The 26,739-nt window shown below is 35.3% G+C and overlaps 2 protein-coding genes across 3 annotated transcripts; both read left to right on the forward strand.

Annotated features, from left to right (window-relative positions):
* The first annotated feature begins 6,712 nt into the window (after positions 1 to 6,712).
* On the forward strand, positions 6,713 to 17,833 carry LOC130968656 (autophagy-related protein 3-like). Its single transcript, XM_057894047.1, has 11 exons — positions 6,713 to 6,975; positions 13,024 to 13,236; positions 13,638 to 13,708; positions 13,936 to 14,052; positions 15,056 to 15,219; positions 15,651 to 15,724; positions 16,022 to 16,073; positions 16,320 to 16,385; positions 16,609 to 16,736; positions 17,339 to 17,443; positions 17,526 to 17,833. The coding sequence occupies exons 2-10, from the start codon at positions 13,076 to 13,078 to the stop codon at positions 17,436 to 17,438; spliced, it is 933 nt and encodes a 310-aa protein (XP_057750030.1). The 5' UTR covers positions 6,713 to 6,975; positions 13,024 to 13,075; the 3' UTR covers positions 17,439 to 17,443; positions 17,526 to 17,833.
* A 993-nt stretch (positions 17,834 to 18,826) lies between these two features.
* On the forward strand, positions 18,827 to 19,679 carry LOC130965350 (PLAT domain-containing protein 3-like). 2 transcript variants are annotated; one of them, XM_057890119.1, is made up of 2 exons: positions 18,827 to 19,009; positions 19,153 to 19,679. In XM_057890119.1, exons 1-2 carry the CDS (start codon positions 18,938 to 18,940, stop codon positions 19,612 to 19,614), a joined length of 534 nt encoding a protein of 177 aa, XP_057746102.1. In that variant the 5' UTR covers positions 18,827 to 18,937; the 3' UTR covers positions 19,615 to 19,679. The 2 variants fall into 2 exon arrangements, with proteins under 2 accessions (XP_057746102.1, XP_057746101.1); XM_057890118.1 differs by having other exon boundaries at positions 18,842 to 19,009; positions 19,150 to 19,679.
* Positions 19,680 to 26,739: the final 7,060 nt, after the last annotated feature.

A 26,739-nucleotide genomic window follows, 5' to 3' on the forward strand; every position in this document is an offset into this window, starting at 1 on the left:
GGGAGCCTAATGGAGGTATACGTCGACGACATGTTGATAAAAACAAAGAAAGAAGACGACCTCTTGACAGACCTCTCGCAAGTCTTTGATACTATAAGGCTGCACGGGATGAGACTAAACCCCGCAAAGTGCGCCTTCGCGGTGGAAGCAGGGAAATTTCTAGGGTTTATGCTAACACAAAGAGGGATCGAAGCTAACCCCGACAAGTGTAGAGCCATCCTAGAAATGAAAAGTCTGACTTGTTTGAGAGAAGTCCAGCAGCTAAACGGCCGACTTGCAGCTCTCTCCAGATTTTTGGCAGGCTCGGCATTGAAATTCCTGCCACTATTCTCCTTATTAAGAAAGGGATGCCAGTTCAAATGGACTCCTGAATGCGAGGAGGCATTCCAGGAGTTCAAAAAGTTTTTAAGCCAACCTCCTATTCTAACCCGACCAGTACCTGGGAAAGACCTCGTCCTGTACTTATCCGTAGCAAACAAGGCTGTCTCATCAGCCCTGATAAAAGAAGACAAGGTCGGACAACATCCAGTCTACTTCAGCAGTAAAGTTCTACAAGGCCCTGAACTAAGGTACCACAAACTAGAAAAGTTTGCCTACTCCTTAGTAATAGCCTCACGAAGGCTACGACCCTACTTTCAGGCCCATACAATAAAAGTCCGTACGAACCAACCCATGAAGCAAATCCTCCAAAAGACGGATGTTGTAGGGAGAATGGTCCAATGGGCAATAGAGCTTTCCGAGTTCGACTTAACATATGAAACTCGGACAGCGATCAAAGCTCAATGCCTCGCCGACTTCGTTGCAGAATACGCAGGGGATCAAGAGGAAAAACCAACTACATGGGAACTCTATGTAGATGGATCCTCCAACAAAACGGGAAGCGGCGCAGGCATAATATTGGTAGATGAAAGAGGAACCCAGATAGAGGTCTCCTTAAAATTTGAATTTCCGGCTTCAAATAATCAGGCAGAATATGAAGCCTTGATTGCCGGACTAAAACTAGCAGAAGAAGTCGGTGCTACAAAGATGATGATATATAGCGACTCACAAGTGGTGACCTCCCAGATAAGTGGAGAATATCAGGCAAAAGACCCAAATATGAAGAGGTACTTGGAAAAAACTTTGGAGTACCTTGGGCGTTTTGAGGAAACCGAGGTCAAACACATAACTTGGGATCTAAACAGCAGAGCATACGCCCTATCCAAGTTAGCAAGTACCAAACCAGGAGGGAACAACAGAAGCCTGATCCAAGAAACCCTCCAGGAACCCTCAGTAATAAAAGATAAACAAGAAGTACTTGAGGTAGTCGGTTTAAACCTCGGATGGATGAACCCCTTAGTTGAATACATGAAATTCGACATCCTCCCTAAAGAGGAGAAAGAAGCTAAAAAGATCCGAAGGGAAGCACAACACTACACCTTGGTGAGAAATATCCTCTACAGAAGGGGGATATCAACACCACTATTAAAGTGTGTACCGACCTCAAGAACTGACGAGGTGTTGGAGGAAGAACATAGTGGGATCTGCGGAAACCATCTCGGAGCAAGGTCACTAGCCAGGAAAGTAATCCGAGATGGATTCTACTGGCCGACCTTGCAGAAAGATGCCACAGAATTTGTGAAAAAGTGTCAACCATGTCAGATGCATGCAAATTTCCACGTAGCTCCACCAGAAGAGCTCATCAGTATCACTTCTCCATGGCCTTTTGCAAAATGGGGAATAGATTTGTTAGGTCCTTTTCCCCAAGCGCCAGGACAAGTCAAATACCTGATCGTGGGGATAGATTACTTCACAAAGTGGATAGAAGCAGAACCATTGGCCACCATCACCGCTCAAAGAAGTCGCAGGTTCCTCTACAAAAATATCATCACAAGATATGGGATACCTTATTCCATTACTACAGACAATGGAACCCAATTCACCGACGCCACCTTCAGAAGCTTAGTAGCCAGTATGAAAATCAAACATCAGTTCACCTCGGTGGAGCACCCACAAGCCAATGGGCAAGCCGAAGCAGCCAACAAAGTCATACTGGCAGGGCTAAAAAGGAGATTGCAAGAAGCAAAAGGAGCTTGAAGAAGGAAATCAGGAGAAGGAAAGCTCGCCGCAAATTGGAAGGGACCATACAAAGTCAATGAAGCTTTAGGAAAAGGTTATTACAAAGTAACCGACCTGAACGACACTAAGTTACCAAGGTCGTGGCATGCTTGTAATATGAAAAGGTACTACAGTTAAAAGCGAACTCTACTCCCTGATGTACTCTTTTCCCAACTTCATGATTTTTTCCTAAATTTAAAGGGTTTTTTCTGGAGAAGGGTTTTTAACGAGGCATCATAGTAGAGGCTAAGGGAAAATAGGCTATTAAAACCTTTAGTAGCAAGAAGGTACCTACCCAATAAATAAAGATCTTTTTCATCTACAATATCTCTTATAAAATCCTTTTTATTTTTTATTTTCTAAGTCTTTCTACGAAACGTGCCGACTTAAGCTCGACAAAACGTGAAAATCCCATGAATCGACCTAAGTGGTCGTCAGGATAAAACGACGAGGTACAAGTCGGTGTAAAGAGGTTATATGAGTCGATCGTAAAAACTCGGGAACAAATCCGACTTATAAGTCGAAACGAGGTCCCGAGTAGGAAAGCTCGGGAACACTTCGATCCATAAATCGGAGTGTAGAACCGAGTAGAAGAAAAACGCATCGCAAAAATAACCTAAGTCATAAGAACTCGCTAAAACAAAGTTGAGTATGAGGGATAGCGAAAAGAGATAGGAAAACCTAGGAAGAAGTTTAAAGGCTGTCCCAAAAGTCCTTAAACAAAAAGCTCAGAAAAACAAACAAAGCCAAAAAGAAAGGTTTTCAAGAAAAGGTCAAGGGGAATTCAGAAAATCAAAAAGGCATACGCGCATAAGGTAACTTAAACCCTTATCCAAAAAAGGGTATTTATCTTGTTAAGTTAAAACCCTTATTAAAAAAGGGTACTTATAAAATATTTTGTTTACGGCCTTAAAAGGCCAAAAGAAATTGTTCAACCAACCAACAAGAAATAAAAGAGTTTAAAAAAGGGGGGACTCACAGGCCGAGCCCCCATATAGCCATAAAAAAGTTATTTTTTCAGAGGAGTAGACGGATCACCACCACCAGAGTCAGGAAGAGCGCCATCAGGACCAGGAAGAGAAGCACCCATAGAAGAGGAAGTCGGAGGAATAACTGAAGAACTCGGAGCGTCCTTAGAACGAGGAGGGGACTCAATGATCCTCTGCCCCCGAGTCTTCAATTCTGACTCGGAAACAATCACGGGGACAGGAGGATCCACGATAGCACCATCAATGACAACTTTATCAGGATGTAAAGGAGAAAGATCCAAGTCGGGAGCGATAACTTTGACTTGCTCCAGGAAAATCCTCCAAGACTCCTCGGCACCATCAGCGATAGAGTCCTCCAACTCAGCGTACGCATTTCGAGAATTCAGCAAATCCTTCTTCACAGACACAAGATCTTGAAATAAACTCTGATAACTCTCCTGTGCTGTCTTCCTCAAGTTCGCCTCCATGTTGCATTGGGCCCGCAGCTTGCTCTCCTTCTCCCGAAGGCTATCTCTCTCCGCCCTCAGTTTAGCTACCTCCTCCTTCAACTCCCTCTCGTGGTCCTGGTAAGAAAGAAGCCTCCCCTCCAACTCTTCAACCTTCGAGGTTACCCCCAAAGAGCTGAGAGGAGTCTTCTCAAAAATGTCCAAAAGCTTCCCACAAACACCTGCCGCCCTAAAACTCTCCTCAGCCAGAGCGGTGAGGTGGTTTCGAACAGAAACATCATCCATACTTATATGAGGATAGATGTTCTTTCGGACGAATGCGAGAGCATCCGCCTTAACCCCACCATCAAAAGAAGAGCCAGACTCTAAAGTCTTGCGCTTCTTCTTCTCTGGCTCAGGAAGAAGTCGGGCGGAAGGGAGTGGCTGAGACAAAGTTGAAGAAATCACAATAGGCTGAGAGGGAGTCCCCACGTTTTGGGGAGGAGGAGGAGGAGAGATGATTGCGCTGGCACCACCTGTCCTGGCCCGGGACTTTGTCTTAGCCTCCTGAACTCTCTGGTAAGATTCCTGAGCATTCTTCATTGCCATGTCTGCAAAAGAAACAAATAGCAAAGATTACAAGTCGGCAAACCGAAAGTCGGCAGATACAAGTCGGAAATAAGGAATACATATACTACCTAGTTGCGACTGAACAAAGGTCGGCGATCCCTGGAGGAATTTCCTAGTGTCCAAGTATGGGGCCCTCCCCCACACTTCTCGGAAAAACCCCACAATGGCCGCCTCCACCTCGTCCAGGTCGTCTAGGCTGTACTTCTCACAAGGAGAAGCCTCCAGCCAGTATAAAGAAAAGCGAGGAGAGGAGTTGTCGTCCAGAAAAAAGGGGTGGTGACCCTCTACAGCTTGCACTTTGAAAAAGTAATTTTTAAAGTCATGGAAGGACTCGTCAAAAAGGGTAAAAATTCTCCGACCTTGTATGGCTCGGAAGGAAACCCATTGTTGTTTATTGTTTTGCCCACTAAAGGACTTAGTCATGTGAAAAAGAAAGAAGAAAATCCTTAAAGAGGTCGGAAAGTCCAAAGCATGGCTAATAAACTGATAAATTTTCAAGAAACCCCAAGAGTTGGGGTGAAGTTGGGTAGGGGCAACTCGACAGTGGTGTAAAACAGATATTTCAAAATCTGAAAAAGGAAGAAAAACACCCAAACGGGTGATCATACATTCATACATAAAGAAAAAATGAGGGGCCGCCTCATTGGCCCTCCCAAAACAAACCCGGTCTTCCGGACCCGGGATTACCAACTCATATTTTGGCTCGTCCTCCTTCGAAGTACAAACCCTGTGGTGAGTACGAAGATGAGTAATAAACTCAGCATCGACCAAGGGTTCCTTCCCCAGGACCGTAACATCAACCCACTGAGAAAGAACATCTACGGAAGCCATTTTCTTTTTTCTTATAAAAGGTGACAGAAACCTACAAAAAGAAAAAAGAAAAGAAAAATAAAAAAACACGGTCTCTAAAGGGAGGAGACACGAAGCCAAAATCTACAAATCAACCTATCTACCCGCAAAATAAAAGCATGCAAATACAAGGCGTATCATAAAAGAAGAAAAGCTAACCTTTATCTGAAAAGGTGGAGGTTGAAAGAAGCAGAAGACTTCAAACGCAAGAATGCAGCACGAACGAAGAAAGAAGAAATTTGAAAGATTGCAGAAACGGAAAAATGAAAGAAAGGGAAAGTATTTATAAACATGCTAAGGGGCATAATGGTAAAAACGGAGCAGTCATTAATGAGAGTGCACCGTTACCAAAGCCATCAATCCCTAAGTGCATCCCTAACGGACACGACGCTTGAATAGACGTAACTGTCAGAAACAAAAGGTCGCGAAAATCACGTCGGTTTAAAAAACCCGTGTTTCCTCCGAGAAAGTCGGCTACGAACCCGAGTTAAATACTTGAACCCAAGCCCTAAAGGAATCTTGGGCTCAAGTAGGGGCACTGTTCATTCCCTGGCCCAATAATAAGGGCCCAGGTCCAAATAAAAGGCCTGATCCGAAGAATTAAGCCTAGCTAAGCACCGACCTTCATATAAGAAGTCGGTGTTGACCACGACCTACTCTAAAGAAGTCGGACACGAGATTAGTTGGCAGATAAACACTCATTCAAATGTGTAACCGCCCCTAAAATCTCTTTAACCGCTTCATAAAGCCATATCTTAACCTCCCTAAGATAATGGGACGGTTAACACCCTAAAGATATGGCACTAATCCAACGGTGGTTATTGGCTCACCACTATAAATACACTGACACCCCTTAGGTATCTCTAAGCCCAATACTCTCTAGACCTGCCCACACCCTTGCTAACTTAGGCATCGGAGTGTCTTTGCAGGTACCACCCCCCATTCATCCACGAGCACAAGTCGGAAGGAGGCTCCAACGTGCAAACTAGCTCGGAAGCCACCATCCGCGGACGATTGGGCCATCCAATTCCACCCAGTCCATCAATCTCCGGTTACCCACCGTAACAATATTATTATATTTAAATATAATTATCAAATAAAAATATAATTTTATATGAAATATTTAAATATAAAATTATTTTTTTAAAAAATATTTTAAGAATATATCACTTAAAAAAAAGATTTTTTGTAAAAAGTCACACAAACAAATCTTTTATTTTAGCAAGATTAAAATAATATCCATTTTAATCTATTTCACAAAAATACCCATTAATAATTATCATATATACATATATATCATGATTTTGAAAACGAAACCAGACTGATCGAATTAATTGAAAAACCGACTATTTGGTCGGTTCGGTTGATGCAAAAAACAGACTAACAAAAATTATTTTAAAAATCGGTCGAATTAATAATTAACCAGTGTACCGATGAAATTTGAGTTTTTTTTTTGGATTTTCGATTCATCATATACCTTCAAACGACGTCATTTTCTTTATCAACTCTCCTAGAAATACCCCACTTCTCTCTCTCTTAACTGGAAACCGGCAATAAAACGATCCGATCCGATATTTATAACTGTTGGAAAAAAACCGCTTGAAAACCGTCGATTTGGCCGGTTACTGATCGGTTGGACCGGATGATAACCGGCCGGTTCGAATAAAACGAAGCAAATAAAAAAAAAAAAAACAAAACAAAAGCAGAACCGTTCGTGACCAACCAACCCCACCCCCCAATTCTTCCCCCAATCATTCGTGCACTCCCTGGAGACTTCTGAAGCCAAGGAAAACCCTAGCCCTTCATCGCCGCCGCCGTCCCCAGGTCTTCAGCGCCGCTGCCGTCCCCGGGTCCTCAGCGCCGCCGCTGCTTCCTCTTCCCCGTGTCGTTTTCATCTTCGCTGGCACGTCGTTTTCATCTTCCTCTTCCCCAGGTAGCTCGGCACGTCGTTTTCATCTTCGCTGGCTTCTCGGCACGGAACCCAGGTTAGTGGCCCTGCTTTCAATTCTTCGCCTCCGCTTCTTCCTTTTAATTTCTGAATGTTCGGTCTTCTTCTTCGTTTGAAGTTCTGAAATTGTTGTTCAATTTTTGTTCCATTTTTCTTGTAATGTTTTGTAAATTGTAATTGTCTGCTGCTGATAGATCTGTCTTGTATTTGCTGGTTGCTGATAGCTGTAAATTTTTTTTTTTTCAAATTTACTGATGGCTCGATGGCTCTGTTAGTCTGTTGCTTTCAATTCTTTGCGCTGTTACTGACGGCTCTGTTACTGATGGCTCGATGGCTCTGTTAGTTGCTGATGGGCCTTAATTTTTTTGTTCAAATTTACTGATGGCTTTGTTTGTAGTTGCTGGTTTTGCTGGGTGAAGGTTTAGTGGTTTGGAATGTTTTATAATGTGCTAATGTTTGTAATTGCTGGCTTTGTTTGTAATTGCTGGGTGAAGGTTTAGTGTTTTGTGATTATTGGTTAATGTTTTGGTTTAGTGTTCTCTCTTTTCCAGATTTCCCTTCTCCCTGTATTTCTGCATGTTGCTGAATTGGTAATCAATAAATTTGCCTTTTTGCTGTAAATCGGGACTTTACTAGGATTTGTTAAATTTGTGCTGTAACTTGAATTTGTTGCTGAATTTGTTGCTTCCCCGTCACAGAATCAGAACAGAATGCTCAGTCAGTGCTTGATTGATTGGCTTTGCTCACTGATTGTATTTGATGATAAATTTTAAATTGATAACTTTTAAATTTTAAATTTGCTGCCCATGTTACTGATTCACTGTTCTTTCAGTGCTTTTTGTTGTTGTTAATCATTGTGATGAGTTTTGTTAAAATTTGCACTGCCTATATTACTCAGTGTTCCTTCAGTGCTTTTTGTTGTTGTTAATAATTGTGATGAACTTTGTTAAAATTTGCACTGCCTATGTTACTGATTCACGGATTCATCCCTCTTGTCATTATCATTGGCATGAACTCCGAACCAAAACCCCAACTCTCTGGATAAAATTGTAACGAAAGCTGATTGGGACTTTTTCTTCTACTTAAGGTATGAATCAGAATGATGAGGCCAAGTTGTGAATACACAAGTGTCAACGGACTATAATATATATTGAGTTTGTGACATTAGAGGGGTGTAATAATATTATAATAACAATAATGGAGTCATGTTACTTGAATATTGAGGTTTAACATTTAAACTCTCAGCTTACCAGCCCTGTTTGATTCTTCATCTCAGGCAATTGAATCGAATCAACCAGGCCTTCCTTTTCTTTTTCTTTTAGTTGATTCTTAATTTTTCTAATATATGTAGCTTTCTGAATCAAGTGGATCAGATTATGTAGTTTTCTTGATTTGGGATATTTTTAGAGACGCATTAGAAGAGCTATTTTATTATTGTGTTTGCTATAATAATATTCGCATGTTCTGTATGCTTGTGATTGTTTCGGTGTTTACATTTTCTTTCCAAGTCACTTGCTGTGGTTGTTCTTTGAGTTAAGGCTTTGTATGTGTGTGTGAGAATATGTGATAATGTTGAATGCTGTTGCATCTAATAAGAGTTCTTGGAGTACCCTCATCTTTGGTCCTTTATAATTTATTTATTATTTTATTCTAAAACAATTTTTTCGGTTGAACTACCGGTTGGACCAATAAACCACTGAACCAGTTATTAAAACGGTTTGATGACCGGTCCGGTTTTCAGAACTTTGGTTTTGTGTTTTTATTAAATCTGTAGATGATTATCTGATTATTAAGCTCAGGTTCTGCTGTGCTGTTGTGTGTTTTGTGTTTTGTGTTTCAGGGTTTTAGCTGCTGAGAGAGTAATACTAATATGCCGCTAATGTGTTTTGTATTTTTGTGACTTAATTATGCTCAGATAGTTAGATTAGATTGTGATTGTTTTATAATTTATTGAATTCAGTTATGGATGACACTATCAATCAAGAAGCGATTCCTGATAATAATACATCTGTGGATAACAAGTTGCCTGTATTAGAAAAATGACTCTTGCATTCTTATACACTAAATGTGACTTGTATTAGATGGAGGTTGAAAAAATAATTAAGAGTAAAAGGTTACTAATTTTTTGGTTAATTTTTTGAATTGCTGGAATTTGTTTATCAGCTTAGGTTCTATTTCAATTTGGTTCATCCTTTTGTTCGATATTTTGTCTATATCTAATTAAATGTGAGGAATTTGAAGTCAGCATTTCTTGGAAGTTCTATTACACCATCAAACTGGGGGTGGTTAAATGAAGAAAAGTAAGGCTGCGTTTGTTTTTAGAGACAGGACAGAACATGACACTGAGACGGAGACAATAGGACGGAGACACTAAAAATTATTTTTTGTGTATTGTGTTTGGATACGATGGACAAGACACTAATGTAATGTCTAGTATTATGTTTGGATACACATGGACAAGACTAAAATATTATATGAAATGACTAAAATAGTCCTGTGATTCCAAATTTTCTACATCAATACAAATTAATTTAATAAAAAATGAAAGTACGTAGGAGTACAGACAGAACTTGAAAAAATATTTGAAGAGGCAAAAAATTTTAATAAAAAAATATATTAGTATTTATATTAAAATAAAATTTATAAATATAATTATTTTATTTAAAAATTTATTATTAATATGTAGGAATACATATGGTTAAGATTAATAAAAAAAATAAATTTGAGTTTGATTAATAAAAAATTTTGTTTAAGTTAATAAGCCAAATTAATTTTAAATAAAAAATTAATTTAAAAAAAATTCATTTTTACATGAAAAAATAATTAATTTTTGCATATAAAAATCTATTTTTATTTAAAAAAAACTAATTTTTTTTTATCTAAAAACTGATTTTTCTTTATAAAAAACTGATTTTTTCTTTAAATCATATAAAATTAATTACAATTTATAATTTTTTTTAGCATTTTAAAAGATCAATTTTACTTTTGATAATATTTATCTTTTAAAAGTTTTAAGATTAATTATTTTTGTTATTATTTTTATTACAAATGAAATAATATAATATAAGGTTATAATGGTATTGAAGTAAAACGATAAAAAGAAAAGAATTATCTACCTCCAATAAAAAATTCTACAAAAAGGAGAGAGTACTTGGAAAAAAAGAAATAGAGAAAGAACATGAAGAAAAAAGTATCTCTGAATAACGCAATAGGAAAAATAAGAAGGGATAATAGTGGAAAAAAGGAAAACAAAATTTATAAAATTATCCGTGTCCACTCTTCCAAATTCCGTGTCCATCATTGTCCTTCGTGAAAGAGTGGACACAAAAGTATCAAAAATTGTCTCGGAGACAATATGTCCACTGTCCATGTCTCTACTTCCAAACACTTTTTAAACAAGTGTTGTCCATGTCTCCGTGTCCTGCCCTCGAAAACAAACGCTACGAGGCTCTATGAAGAAACAAATTAATTTTAGATTTATTCATGTCTTGTTCTTCTGTGCAAATGTTGAGTCTTTAGTTGTTGCAAACTTGATACAATATATGCTAATCTGTTAATCAACATTCATGTGAGGTTTAAGATAAAATTAGTAAAACTTTTGTTGCTTAAGAGTAAATAAAACATAACAAGTTGAACTTATTTTATAAATATTTTGGACAGCTCCATCAAATGGAATTTTCGTAGAGAGCCCCATCAAATATTTTGCCTAGATTGTATGATTATTGATTAATTGTTCTGTTGTGTTTTGTGATTTTATAGTGATGTGATACTGTTTTATGCTTTTGTGATTCAATTGTACTGTCCATCATTATGTTGTAAGGTGTTTATTTATAATTTATTTATTATTTTATTATAAAACGATTTTTCAGGTTGAACCGATTAGACCAGTAAATCAGTGAACTAGTAGTTAGACCAGTTCGATAATCGGTCCGATTTTCAGAACCTTAATTTTTTGTTGAGTGAATTTGTTGAGTTAATTTTGCTGATGGGATTCTGAGTTAGAGTTGATGGTTGAATTATTGTTAATTTTGTATTCTGAGTTGGCTTGTTGCTGAAGTGATTCTGAATTTAGTTTGGATGTTGAGTCTGGATTTTTTGTTTAGTTTTTCCGATTTTGGATTTTTCAATTTTGGATCTGTTTTTGGATTATGAGTTTTCGTTGTTGAATACTTGATGGGAAGTCTTTGTTGAAATGTTTTATGATTTTGAATTCTATTGTCAATAGTTTGAGTTTTTGTGTAATTTTGTGTATTCTATTGTTGTTGATTTTATATTTTTGTTACTAATGTAATGAGTATTGGGATTTTTTTATTTTAATAAATAAATGAATTATAATAATTATTAAAATAAATAATTTAAAAAATATTTACCAAAATAAATATTTCTTACTCTGTAAACGAGATAATTTTGCATATATTTCGTTTACAGTGTAATAAGACAGGTGGACGCAACGTATATCTCGTTTAATTCAAACTTTTAGCATGTAGGAGAGATTAAAATGGATAAGTTTGATCAATTAGTACTCAAAAAGGTTGATGGGAGAGTGGGAAGAGAATTACGTTATCCCACTATCCACGTTAGAGATAACCGTTCCAATTCTCTTCCTACTATTCCCATCAATCTCTCCTAATAGTTGGCAAACGGTTATTTTTATTTTTTAAATTTAAATCAATCCAATTGGATCATAAGAGAATTGAAACGGTTATCTCCCACTCTTCTATTAATTTTTTTGAGTATTAATTGATCAAACATATATATTTTAATCTCTTCTATCAATTTTTTTATGTACTAATTACATGCTAAAAGTTTGGATTATTAATATTATTAATACTTTTTATTATTTTCAAATTTTTTTTTAAAAATGCATGTAATATTTATCTCGTTTACCGTATACATGTATCACATTCACCTGTTTTATCTCGTCGTGTAAACGAGATACATGTAAAATTACATGTAAACGAGATAAGAGAAGTATTTATTTTGGTAAATATTTTTTAAATTATTTTTTTCGATCATTATTATAATTAATTTATTTATTAAAATTTAAAAACCATGAGTATTGTTGCTAATTATTAGATTAGAACTTAGAAATTATTTAAAAAAAATTATTTTGTGAATTTTTAGTGATAAAATATAAACAAGTTATTATGTAAAATTATAAAATTTTAAAAATTTAAAAATTATTGAATTTGAAAATTTAAAATTTTATATTAAATTTTTAATAATTTTATTATATATTTAATTAAATCAGTTTAATCACGGTTCAACTCTGATTGGACCTTTAAATTATTGAACTAATCACCTTATGGATTTATTGACAAATTCTATTCTCACAACCTTATATATATATATATATTATTTAGTTGATTTAAAAAGTAATAATAAATTTTAATATAAAATATAAATTTATTAGATCTTTTGACTAGAATTCTATCCATATTATAAATTTATCAATTTCATTCTATCTAATCCGATTTGTAAAAATAAATTTATTTTACTTAAATACGACATATAATCTTTTCATATTTTATAATATTAAATATTATTTATATATGATTAACTAATTAAATTATTAATTTGATATTAATAAGTATTTATACAAAAGATAAAAATTGGAGTTTAAATCTGGACTTGTTTCCCTCTGCTTTAAGCCCTAATGTTAAAGTGATGATTTACACATAATAATATGAATAAAATATGTGAAAACGTGTGATTTGGGTAAAATAAAATTATCACTGCAATTTACTCGTAATCTTTCAGAAAAAAGCTCACTCTCAGTTGGAAAAAACTTACGCTCGCTTTATTTACTAATAAAGTAATAATTTAGAAAAAACATATGAAAACATTGATTTAGAGAAAGGAATAATTAATTATTTATTTTAGTTTAAAAATGTGAAAAACCAACAAGTAATGCAAATCCACAAACCCCAATAGTTATTGTTAATAGTTATTGTTTTTATAGACAAGGTGACCGTGTTTAAAGCAAAAAACGAAAAAGAAAAAAAAAAAGAAAAAAAAACCGAGAGAGGAAGTCCAAAACTTTTTCTCTCATTCGCATAATCCAATTCCTCTTCTTCCTCTGCAGTCTGCAATCTGAGTCTGCATTTCTGCATTCAACTTCTTCAGAAGAGAAGAGGATGGTTCTGTCTCAGAAGATTCACGAAGCTTTCAAGGGCACAGTAGAGAGGATCACGAGCGCTCGAACCGTCTCAGCCTTCAAAGAGAAAGGAGTTCTCAGTGTCTCCGAGTTCGTCACCGCCGGCGACAATCTCGTTGCCAAATGCCCCACTTGGTCCTGGTAAATTTTCCCCTTTCCTTTTTTTTTTCCATCCCAAAGATTTAATCTTTCTTAATTAGGGTCCCTGTTACACGATGTTTTCCTTCCTCTAATGGCTATTCGTTATTTCCAAAATATATATTTTTTTAAATCTGCTTTCAAGCTTCAAAATTTTACCTCTCAGAAGGATTTCAATCAAGTTATATAGCTTCGGTCCCTGTAACAAAGGGTTTGGGGTCATATGGGACTTTCGGGGATGATTTGAATCATGTACTAACTACTAATATTAAGTATTAACTACTAGCAAGCATTGAACATTTTCATTCATTTGTGTTATGGCAATTGCTAAAGCTCAAAATTAAGAGGTCCTTTTTGTGCCCTCATTAATTGTTAATATTCTGTTTTCCCATTGCACATAATAGGGAATCTGGTGAGCCAAGCAAAAGGAAGCCATATTTGCCAGCGGATAAACAATTCTTAATTACTAGGAATGGTAAGAGTCGAGCTTGGGATGTATTTGTATGTCATACATCTTCTTTGTTCTTGTTATCTTCAGTCTAGTTTGAACTGTGTTATGTTGTTCTTTCTGTCCTTAAAGCTAGAAAGTTATGATACCTGTATTTCCCTGAGGTTCTCCTGAATTTGTTATTGTGGTCTTAAACAAGTAACTGTGGCTGTCCTCATTAATGCTGGTTTATGAAGTTACTTAACACTTGACAGTGCCTTGTTTGCGGAGAGCTGCATCTGTTGAAGAAGAATACGAAGCGGCTGGAGGAGAAGTTCTACTTGATGATGAAGAAAATGATGGATGGCTAGCAACTCATGGAAAACCTAAAGGTATGTATGTTGCTGGAGGCATTATTCTAGGGTTGTGTTACATTGCCTTACACAAGCTTGGGGTTAGGTTAGTCCACTACCTAAAATAACCCCCCACAATCTTAGTGCAATAATGGTTTCGTAGTATTTGCTTTTTACAAATATAGGCTTATCCCAAAGTTAGTTAGTATTATGTTCATTAAATGCAAGTGGTGGGGCAACAGCATCGCAGATCGGTGTCAATGTCAGACTCTCATGTCGAGCTTCTGGGCGTGCCACAACCCCCATCTAATCATAAACTTCCACCTTTCTTTCCCTAAAACAGACTCTTACCAATTTTTTCCACCCTCGTCATCTATGCTTCGATCTGTGCTCATTGTTGTGACCACTGTGTTTCGTTGAATTCCCCAATTCTGCTCCTCCTTTTGATGAAAAAGAGAGTGAATGACCAAGTTGCTCCATTGACATACTCACATAAACATATTGGGTTGGCCAATCAAATCCTTTAATAATCTGTTTTCTACCTTGGAACTGCTCCCCTCCCCACCAACCCACCACAACCACAAAAAAAAAACCCTTAACGGGCTTTCCATATTTGAATTAAGTTCTTCCCATTCGTTAGTGGGATACCAGCAAATGTCCAGGTAGACAAGTATTAAGGTCTCAGCAACTGTTTTTCCCTTGAGTCCAGTGTGGCTAGCTCACCTCCAGCCAACAAAGACCTAAGGATTTATCTGCAAAATATTGAAATCTCCAAAATTTCAAATAAATTTTCAAGCTACTAACCAGAATTGAAATAATTACCATTGAAATTGAAATAAAATCCGTCCTATGGTTGTGAGCATGAATAATATATCTGTTTATAATACTTTTTTATACAGGACTAGCATAAGTCCCAAACTTGTGGGAGTAACAAAACAAGAGCTTCTATTCTATATCAGTATATTGTGATTTGGTTCTAATCCCATTCCCTGATGCTCATACCTTACACCTGTATTATTACTTTTTATTTCTTTCTTTCAAGAAACCAAATCCGACGAGGAAGAGGATTTACCTTCCATGGAAAGCCTAGAAATCAGCAAAAAGGGACCTATTAAGCAAATTTCATCCTACATGGGAGGTGATGAGGAAGATGATATTCCGGATATGGCTGAGTTTGAAGAAACTGATAACATTGTTACAGATCCTGTAAGTTGGGTGTCACTTTCTAGGAAGTTAGATTGTGGTTTCCTAACTGTTATACATCTGTATTTGGACTGAAAAGTGAAGTTTTATTGAATCACATGAAAGAGAACAGAAATATGTATCGTCTGTCATATGCAGATGTATTCTCATACTATGCTTGTTGTAAGAGTCTTTTCAGGGTAGTCTGTCCTCGCAATATTTGTTGGAATTAAAATGTTAGGTAGGCTGTAAGCAATTACAACCTGAAAGTGAGCTCTAACTCAATTTTTCATTTTAATACTTTTTATTTTTTATTTGCATAATTTGTAATAGTAATATAATATTTCAAATAATTCTCCACTAGTTTACTTATTTTTTATTAACTATATACTTTCACTCTTTACTTGTTTAGTAATGATTTAAGAAATGTGATTTTGTCATTGTTTACTCTTCAGTCTACATATCTAGTGGCTCATGAACCTGATGATGATAATATTCTACGAACCCGAACTTACGACGTTAGTATCACGTAAGATGAGTTTCAAACTTTCAGTGTAACTTTTCTTGATTGCCATTTTGTTCCTGAACAAACTGCTACTTGTGATATCAGAGAAGACTGGGTATCTTTTCCCGACATATCACACAAGTGCTAAGATTTTCCTGAATAAACTATTGGAGGATATTTATTCCTGACATATTTGTACTTCTCCTATTTTCTTTGTTGTATCTTGTTCTTTCTGTCAGATAGAAAGGACTACCTATTTTGTATTTGAAACAAACAGTCTTTAGACAATAGTTTGAAAAGTTCTATTTGACTTGTTTGTAGGTATGATAAATATTATCAAACACCTCGAGTATGGCTTACCGGGTATGATGAGGTTTGTTTTCCACAAGATCTTCTTTTAACTATATATATTCATTCACTTTTGTCTGGTCTATAAGCCTACGGTGAACCTACCAGGACAACTAATGTTTGCTTATTTTAAGTAGTGGATATAAATTATGTGAATATCCTGAACTGGGGGCTCAGGGGGTGGGTTAATAAAAGTTCCTTAATCTTTTTTCATTTTTATACCTTGGAAACTTAGTTCACTGGTTTATGATCCCATCTTTCCATCTTGCAGTCAAGGATGCTTTTGCAACAAGAACTTGTCCTTGAAGATGTTAGTCAGGACCATGCTCGCAAAACGGTGAGATATGAGATGAATTGTTTATGTGAAAGATATTTTATCAGAATTCAATACGATGTTTATTGTTGGATGAATCATTTTGATGTATAGATCATAGTTACATGCTTAAAGGGTAAAACTATCAAGCTTAATACTTCCTATGTTTTTAACCCCTCTATTTATCAATTTATAGTTTGCTAAACTTATGTTAATACGTTGTTGTTCTAACATGAAATATATACAGGTAACAATTGAGGACCACCCTCACTTGCCTGGTAAGCATGCATCTATTCATCCATGTCGACATGGAGCAGTGATGAAGAAAATCATTGATGTGTTGATGTCACGTGGGGTTGAGCCAGAAGTTGACAAGTAAACCCTTTCTGTCTAAGATATTATTGCTTTCATAGAAACGTAATTAAAATCTTCCACATGGTGATATAAACTGGAGTTTTCTTTTAATAAATCTAAAGCAACATTGTCTGTAATTGTTTACAACATCCATACAAATATTGTTTCCTCATTAGCTTCACAATTTTTTATTTATCGGATATGTAATTACCGGGTTTCAGGTGATGGAATATTTGATTATGGAATCTGCTTAAAGATTGTTTGTAGCATATAGTCAAGCATGCATTTGTTTTTTGTTCAATAGTCATTTACCCCTTTCCTAGTTTCCATGGTTAATTATATTATGTTCCTCGAGATAGCGGCAACTTTATATGCTTGAGATGCCATATTGAATTCCAAGATGTATGCTTATGCCTGTTAATTTAACTTCAACCACTCCATACAACTTGAATTCCCACAAATAATGACTTGTTTTTATTCAAATTCGTGAGTTGTGTAAGCTTTCAACTGGAACTTGGTACGGCGCTTCTGGATCTGGTCACTCTTAGCAATGCCCGACTTAGTATAATCACATTTTATTCCTTGGAGTGGCATAACTAAATATGAGTGATGTATTTGTGTAGGTACCTGTTCTTATTCTTAAAGTTTATGGCCTCTGTAATTCCAACTATTGAGTATGATTACACAATGGACTTTGATCTTGGTAGCTCCAGCAACAACTGACTAAGGTAACTGATTTTTATTTATTTTCCTTAGTATCATAACATGGCTTTTATCTTTCATTCTTATATTCTTTTGTTTTTTTTTCAGATGGTAGCAGCACATTCAAGTATAATTGGGGAATATACTCCATTGTTGATCTCCCATTGGATCCAATGCAGAAACACTCAGTCCTTTTATCTTGTTTTGTTGGTTTGTTGCGCATGTATTCAAATTGCGTATAAACCTTGCTGTTGTTGCCAAGTGTACATGTCATGTAAATTACAGCCACGTTAGTGTGGTTTGGTTACTGTCTTTGTACATATATAGCTAACTCTATGTCACTCTCTATAATGAAATATATGGCCGCCAATGCTTATCGTTACGTTCCCCCTAACTTCTATTTAAAAAAAAAAAAATCATAGATTTCATTAAGATAACAAGAGTTACAATTAGGACCACTTGAGTCATCGGTAATAGAAGAAATGAGATTTTCCAACAAAAATTAAGCTAGAGAGAATGATAGTCAAATAGAAGTCACTACTCACTTGTGTAAATCACACTTAAAATGTGCGGCGAAACTTGTAGTTAATTTTGCTTAGTCGCTTGTGCTCTTCATGCATAGGAAATTGAAAGTGTTAAATAAATATCAAAATGTGTCACCTTATATGGTTTTTAAAAGCGAATCACTTAATGTTGAGCTTGTTAAGCTATTATGTACGTTTTTGTAGTGAAATGTTGATTAGATTTGGACTTATTTAATGTATGAATCATTCATATTGACAATGTAAAAAGTTGTTATATTTACTAATCTAATGTTACATAATTGGATGTACATGTAAAAAGTAAAAATAAAATTGCCTTACACTATATCAAAATTAAATTTTTCTTTAGAAATTGCTAATATCCCTTACCAAAAAATATGCCATAAATAACTAGTGTTTAGATGAGCTTATAATAAAATATCTTTTTTTGAGTTATTATTTTAAAAGATCATTTAAAAAAGTAAAAATAATTTATTTATTATGTGAAAAATATTTTTTTACTTAAATTTTTTTTTAAAAAATATAAATGGTAGCTTCTAAAAAATGTAGATTATTTTTAATATGAGATGAAGATGGTGTTTTGATTGAATATTGATATTTGAAATATATTACAAAATTGTGAATGTGTAGAAAATGTGTCCAACATACATGCATTCTACTTATTGACTTTTCACATACAAAATTCACTATAATTATATCAAATAATTTCATTTTCAACAAAAACACCAATATTTTTTTCATATAAAAAAATTAGCCTCTAAAATTTATATAATATTAATATTAAAAAGAAAGAAAAGAAAAATATATGATTGATAATTTGATATAGTGCTTATTGTGTAGAATGGGAAACGTGTCTCCCCTGTATATAATTGCTATAAATGGTCCATCTTCTCCGATCTGAATCTATCAAAAAGAAAATAACATAACAGCAGAGTGATCACTGATCAGTCGCTGAATACAGCTAATTAACACAAGACCATGAGGAAACAATACCTCTCTTTTCTTCTTCTATCTCTCTTCCTTTCTGCAGATGCCCGTGGCGATTCCAATGTAAGTATTCAATTTCACACATACACACCTCTTTTCTTAATTTATCTATTCATATACGTACTTTAATTTAATTTTACACTCTTCACGAACCGATCCATCTAATCAACATGTATGTATCTATGTATGTATGTACGTATAAGCAGGAGTGTGTGTACACGATGTACGTGAAAACCGGATCCATCATAAAGGGAGGAACAGACGCAAACATAACTGTCACTCTCAGTGACGCAAAGGCCCGCGAGGTTCGAGTCCCAAACCTCCGGGCCTGGGGGATCATGGGCCAAGGCTATGACTACCTGGAGCGCGGCAATCTTGACGCCTTCACCGGCCGAGGCCCATGCATAGACACCCCGGTCTGCCGCCTCAACCTCACCTCTGACGGCTCTGGCTCCCACCATGGTTGGTATTGCGACTATGTTGAGGTAACTACCACTGGCCCCCATAAATCATGCTCCCAGACCTTCTTCTACGTTGACCAGTGGCTCGCTGATGATGTCAGCCCCTACAATCTCACCGCCGTCCTCGACGGATGCCACCGTGCACAATACGCCCGTCGTGGCAGCAGGTTCAGTGTCGGGAATAATGCCAAGTTATCGTCGGCTTGATGAGATAGATGCATGATTCAATTCATTGATTCATCGTTCTTTCTTTTTCCTTCTTTTGATTTATTTTCTTTTGTGGTAGTTGATGTTTGATCTCTTTTAGTTGTTTTCAATTTCGTGCATGCTGTAGAGAAGTGGTATGTGATGATGCTTTATGCGTATGCATGGTGAAAATTGTTAATTGAAAGGATATTCTTCTTGGGTATTGGCGTTGTAATGAGGAATTATTTATGGTGAAAATCCTTAATTTTACGTAAAGTTAAAATCGACTATACTTAAATTTTCATCTTTATTTATTTGACAACTATTTTAACAAAAATGTTTGTGATCTTTATTTATATGATCACATTTTAAATAAAAATAATATTTTTATAATATATAAAAAAATTTATAATCTATTCAATAATTAAAATAAAATATTTTTTATAAAAATAATTATAAAATATTAATTAAAATATATATTTATTTATTTTTGACACGAAGATCGAGCTTTATTGATTTGTTGAACCACGTCTTAGTGAAATATGTTAAAAGGTTAATAGTCAAATTAATTTTTAAAAGATTACTCATTCTTTAAATTTGTCTTTAAAATATTTTTTAATTAAATTATTCTTTAAAAAATTATAAATTAATCATTTTCGTTCTTCAGTTGCTTAATTAGTAGTTTTCATAAATGATTGGTGATATAGAACGTTAACTCACATCATACATGACACTTAGCTAGTATATTTAATTAGACGCTAAACAAATATATTTATGAAAATTTATCAATTTAGTGTCATTAGGTTATGTTACGGTTATGGTTTATATAATTGAGAAAATGGACTAAATTAATAGATTTTAATAAACATACTTATTCAGCATCTAACTAAATATGTAAGGTGTTATTCATACCCTATTCCATACTAGACCTAATAAGGAAAAAAAGGCCCATAAAAAATGATGGCCTCTCCTAACTTACCTAACCTCTCAAGAGGTCGGACATGACAAAAGGTTCAGTTTTACTTATCCAAATAAGTAACTGCTTCATCGAATCTCTCCAACTATTTCTATATCCGCTAAAAGATAGATTTTAACAAACTTCCAAGATAAAGGGAACGATTGTCCACCAACAAAGGTAAAACTACTCCAAAAGGTGGTTATCGGCTCTACTATAAATACATTGACACCCCTCAGGTATATTCATGTTCTAATCTACTAAAAATCTGCCTAAAATCCTTACTAACTTAAGCATCAGAATCTCTTGCAGATACCACCCCCACCTCCTTATGAGAAACTCGGATGGCAGCATATCGGTACAAGAACAAGTTGGACGCTACATCACAAGGAGTCTAGACCTCACGTTCAAGCCCAAATCACCATTTCAAGTAACCCTTGGAATATTGGTACTATTGCCAGGGACCTGGAGCTCAACCTTTGATAATGGCGGACAATCAATACAATGATGGTCATACGACATACATCTGAGTCAGAACCGGAACCCCACCGTGATAACCTCATGCTCGCAATACCTCCACCTCGGAAAAGAACGCATGTTCCCTACGAAGAAGGAACATCGGGGAACCCCCAGCCATGATGGATCCAATCAAAGGTCCATCCGCCTGAAGATGAAGAACCTCCTCATCTATCAGAGATATTAGGCCTAGTCCATGGCCATCATGGATGATTAGAGCAACTCGAGTTGGAAGCAGAACGACAATGAAAAGCAAAATGAGAAATGCGAAAGGAGGTACAACGACGAAAAGAGCTGGAAGGAAAGCTCTTAAGTTTGGAAGATGACTTCCGAAGACGGAGTAATCGAGCAGATCGAGAGGAAAGCCCTCTGGAAGGTGAAGATCTGTTTGTTGAGGAGATCATACGGGCCAGAGTACCAAGAAATTTTAAAACACTCGACATGAATCTTTATGACGAAACGACTGACTCGAGACACCATCTCAACAACTTCAAAAGTTGGATGTACCTAGCTGATGCCTCTGACGCAACTCGTTGCAAAGCATTCCTGACAACTTTGACCAAAGTCGTGATGAAGTGGTTCGATAACTTACCTCCTAAGTCGGTAACTTGTTTTGATGACCTGACAAGGAAGTTTTTTACTAGATTCTCAGTTCAGAAGGATAAAGTGAAGCGTGTTCCAAGCTTGCTAGGGGTTAAACAAGTCAAAGAGCCACTCTGGGATTACATGGAAAGATTCAACACAGTATGCTAGGAGATACAAAACTTACCTACTGAAGCAATGATAATGGGGTTAGTTAACGGCTTTAAAAAAGGGTTGTTCTCTCAATCCATATCTAAGCGACACTCAACTTCCTTGTACGAAGTACAAGAACAGACGGAAAAATTCATCAATATGGAAGAAAATTTCCGACTAATAAAGCCTCTTTCAAGGCCTAGCCTGCCCTATCTATCTCAGAAAAAGGAGAAAGAAGCCAAGAAAAAAGAAGAATACAACTTGAAAAAATCTCGAAGGTATCATAATTATACTCCACTTTGAGTCTCTCTTGTAAATTCTACAGGGAGATATGCCACACTGAGAAGCTTCCACCTTCTTGCTCAATCAAACACAAAAAGGAAGGAAGTCGGACAAAATACTGCGGATGTCATAAGCTTTATGGACATTCTATCAACGATTGTTATGATTTAAAGAATGTCATAGAGAAGTTAGCTAGAGAATGTCGGTTAAATAGGTACTTAGCAGAGAGGTCGGATGACCAAAGAAAAAGAAAAAGATGAAAAAAGAGAACGACAAGAACGTCTACCTCAAACTCTTGAACTACACATACACATGATTAATGGGAAATTTGCTAGAGGAAGAATCTCAAAATCATAATGGAAAATGCATTTTAAAGATTTACCATAGGAGTAGAGATACAATATCCTATCACTTTAATAATATTCTCAGGAGCTCCGATGTCTCTTAGCATATCCATAACAAAGACCCAATTTAATATGTCATAAGCCTTTTCAAGATTTACTTTGATAGCCATAAGCCTTTGCTATGGACTTATTGCATATTGTATATACCACTTCTTGAGCTATTAAAATATTGTCTATACTAATTCTACCAATAACAAAGCTCGCTTGTGTGTTAGAAATAAAATTAGGCATATAAATTTTTAATTTAGTAGTAATAATTTTAGTGACAATTTCATAACAAATATTACATAAACTAATAGGTCTAGAATTTTCAAAACTTTCTGGAGAATGAACTTTAGGAATTATAGCTATTAGAGTCTGGTTTACCATAGCAATGTTACTAGGATCTCTAAAAATAGATTTCACTCAATCAATAAGGGAATAAGCAATGACATCCAAGAATGTTGAAGAAATTTTGTTGGGAGACCATCACTCCCTAGTGCTTTCTAACTTTCCATATAAAAAATTGCATCTTTTTTTTTGGGAGAAATATCTCTATTTGCATATTGTTGGTCAGGAAGTCTAGAAAAGTTTCTAGTGATAGGAAAAGGAGTCGGACTACCTTTTAAAGAATAAAATTTTTTGAAAAAATTAACACCCCATTTTTTAAGTTGTTCCACATTATCTTCAATTTCCATCATCATTTTTGAGAGCAGCATTAACTCTTTGATGGAATATTTGGTATTTTTGTCACCAAATCTGATAATGTTGCCCCTTAACATTTGTTGCCAATAGCTCTCTTTTTGAATCACTATTTTTTCATATTTTTTTCAAAGGTCTATTTGAAGCTTATTTAGAAAAAGGTTATTGGCAAATGACATGTTGTTGTTGATTCATTCAGGTCTAGATATAAGGCACTATTTTTTTTCTGAAAATATGACTAAAAATCTCATTCCAAAGTTTAACAGTGTTAGACTGTCAGTAAAGCTTTTAATGTTGCTAGTCAAACTGACATCATTGCTCCAATACCTTTTTATTTTTACCATATTATCATATTCTTTATGTAGGATCCAAGATGCTAAAAATCTGAAAGGCCTTTCCCTATCCTCTCTGGCATGAATATGATAATCAAGAAGAATGGGCAAATGATTATATTTAAGTTTAGGTAAATGCTTAACTCTTACATCCGAAAAAGTATTGACAAATGCATAATTATTAATAAACCGATTAAAACGTCTTTTAGTATTATTTCTTTGCCAGGTAAAAGGGGACCTTTAAAGTCTAGGTCATGAAATCCGCAATTATTCATACAAGAAATAAATCTATTAGTATCATTAAAGAGATTAGAAGAATTCTCTGTATTATTGAGGGAGAGGATGTAGTTAAAATCATCGCCTAAGCACCAGAGACCAGTAATAAAAGAAGAAATATTTTTCAAATTTGTCTATAATTTACTCTTACTTCTCATATGAGGGTTGCCATAAATTGTAGTAAGATTTCACCAGCGAGTGTTCTTTCAATTGACTTTTTATATAGATAAATTATTTGTGACAACTGATAAGTTTAATGTTCCAAGACTCTTTTATCCACAGACACCAAATACCACCAGAGATTCCTTCCATTTCACTGAAGCACCATGAGTCAAAGCCCAAATGCTTAACAATTCCTTCGACTTTAGCTCGTGAGACGTGAGTTTCAAGCAAGATACAAATCTTGAAATTATATTTGTATCTTAAATTAGAAATAATAGAATTGAACCCCTTTAAATAAGCTCCTCTATGGTTCCAAATGATAATATTAATCATAAAAATGATTTTTAAGAATAAAGTAACTAGCAAGAGTAAGAATAACTCCCTAAACTCAAAAGAACAGTCCTCAAGCTTTCATAAGTTTTTTTTGGAGTAGTAACTCCCTCACTCCCATTAGGAAGAGTTTCCCATGATAAACAATTGACTTTTTCCATCATGACAACTTCTTGACTATTAGTGCTTGATTCAGGAGGTTTTTTTTGACATGTTCTGAACTTTGATCTCTAGTTCCGCCTCCCATGATTTTAGAAATTATAGAACTAGATGGGGAGAGGAGGGTCAAGGGCCGCATTAGTAGAGATGAGATATTCATTTTGATGGCTATGGTAAACCTGATTGCCAACCCTTTTAAATTGATCCCAGTATTTCTGATGAGCAACTTTTTTTTTTCTTAGTAGATGCCGCAATCTTCATATTCTCATTTGGAGTTAATATGTGCTCACATTATTCTGTCTTGCATTATTTGTATGAGGCTGTTTTGTGTTTCTTTTTCTGTTAATACGTCGCTTCGCTTGTGGTTTTTCTGTTTATTTTAATGGCACCAAAGGGAGACGAATCATCTTCACGGAGGAGCACAACCTGAAGAATGAGACGGCCACTGAGATAACTGAGGTGGTTGAGTTCCTTTCATTCTATTTTTTCTCCCGTTCTTATTATGTTATATTCTTATTTTCTGCTGTTTTACTTGGTTTCTGCATGATTCTTTGTTATTTCAATTCATAGGTTCTAGTTTATTTTACTATTTTTATTCTGTTATTTGTTTTTAATTCTGAAAAGTGTCTCATGTATTGCTCATTGAACTTGAATCCAAAAGAAAGAAGAAAAGATGTAGTGCATGAGAAATTGAGTTGAATTTTTAGAATAGTCTCATTTATCCAAATATAGTGGTATTTTTTGTGACTCTGAATGCATGACATGAATAGTGCATATTTAAATTTGAATAAAAGAATGTTGATGTACAAGGAACATAAATTTAGATAACTATTATAAATTCTCTACAATAAGTGAAAATTTAATCCTTGAAGTAGAAGAAACAGTAAAAGAAAAATAAAAGCAAGGTCCAAGGCTCTAAGCATCAATGACTAGGGAGGTCAGATATGATTAAAAGCTCAAAGAATTGTTTTCCTGGTCATATGCTTATGGTGTGATTGTGTCAAGTAATCCTTGAGACAGAACACTAAGAGTCGAGATCAATTGCATTTAACAGAGTATGCCAAAGGCTTTGAGCACCACTGTCTGGGAGTAACTGAAAGAAAAATCAGAACTTAAAGAGAGTTTTCCAGTCAAGTGCTTGTGGTATTTTTGTGTCAAGTGAAGCTTGAGACAAAATATTTAAAGTCACAGCTAGGCTCAAAGTGCAAAGCACCAAAAAGAAATTTGCTGTGTTCAAGGATTAAACTGAAATATAAAAGACTAGAGAATTCATAATATTATCCGGATTCTAATTTTGAATGACAGTAACATTCTTCTGATTCAAAGGATAGTGAAATGCCAAACCTATTCAGGATTGCGGTTGTAAACCCCACTTCAAGAAGAGACATGAGTTTAATCGAACTCTCACTCTCATGCAAATTCACATCCTAAGCTTATATTAGTTTTGGTTGCTTGAGGACAAGCAACAATTCAAGTTTGGTGTTGTGATGCGTGAGCATCTTTCCTATCTTTTCCTAATGAATTTGCATTTAATTTGTTGAGTTTAATCAAGAATTAATTATCTTTTAGCCACTATGGATGTTACTTTGAGTCATGTGAAATTCTGTTTATTTTAGGTAGCATTTGGCTGGATTTGATAGAGTTTCCGCAGAAAAGAAAAGAAGGCGGATGATGTTGTCAACCCTGACCTCTCTACACTCAAACCTGAATAATTCGAGCTACAGAAGTTTAATGGACGTGATTTTAGTGGCATTGGAAAGCTAACTTTCAGAGCTTTCCAACGATATATAATAGTCCACACTTCTCTCTCACCAATTCCGCCAAGGCTGTGCCTAACTTGAGATTTCTCAAGTTAGGCGCAAGACAACAACAACACGCAACCATAGGCATGACTCACCAAGTAAGGCGCAATGAACCCCGAAGTTAGGCGCAAGGGAGAATCACAACACACAATTGATACTTATTTACTTTAAGTAAGGCACAATGTCAAGCCAAGTTAGGCATGCCTTCCTACGAAGCAAGTGGTCCCCATTCATCAATTGAAGACGCGCTAATTGCTTTAATTAATTCTGATTTAAATTTTATTTTTATTTTAAAATAGGAAAAGATATTATGTTAGTTTTAGAAAATAGATTTTAAATTAATTAGGATTAGATATAAAAGGGAAAAGAAACTTCCCTTCTATTCCATCTCATCCCAAAAATTCACAATTTCGCAGAATCCTAGTTTTCACTCTTTTCCATGAGCAACTAAACCTCCACTGTTAAGGTTAGGAGCTCTGTCTATTGTATAGATTGATTCTGTTGCTTGTATT

The sequence above is a fragment of the Arachis stenosperma genome, chromosome 3, assembly GCF_014773155.1.
Source record: "Arachis stenosperma cultivar V10309 chromosome 3, arast.V10309.gnm1.PFL2, whole genome shotgun sequence".
Taxonomy (NCBI): Eukaryota; Viridiplantae; Streptophyta; class Magnoliopsida; order Fabales; family Fabaceae; genus Arachis; species Arachis stenosperma.

Coding starts and splice junctions, on each gene's coding strand:
- LOC130968656 (XM_057894047.1), top strand. CDS start 13,076: ATGGTTCTGTCTCAGAAGATTCACGAAGCTTTCAAGGGCACAGTAGAG. Junction 15,725..16,021: donor ACTTACGACGTTAGTATCAC/GTAAGATGAGTT, acceptor ACTTGTTTGTAG/GTATGATAAATATTATCAAA. Junction 16,074..16,319: donor GGCTTACCGGGTATGATGAG/GTTTGTTTTCCA, acceptor TCCATCTTGCAG/TCAAGGATGCTTTTGCAACA.
- LOC130965350 (XM_057890118.1), top strand. CDS start 18,938: ATGAGGAAACAATACCTCTCTTTTCTTCTTCTATCTCTCTTCCTTTCT. Junction 19,010..19,149: donor ATGCCCGTGGCGATTCCAAT/GTAAGTATTCAA, acceptor TGTACGTATAAG/CAGGAGTGTGTGTACACGAT.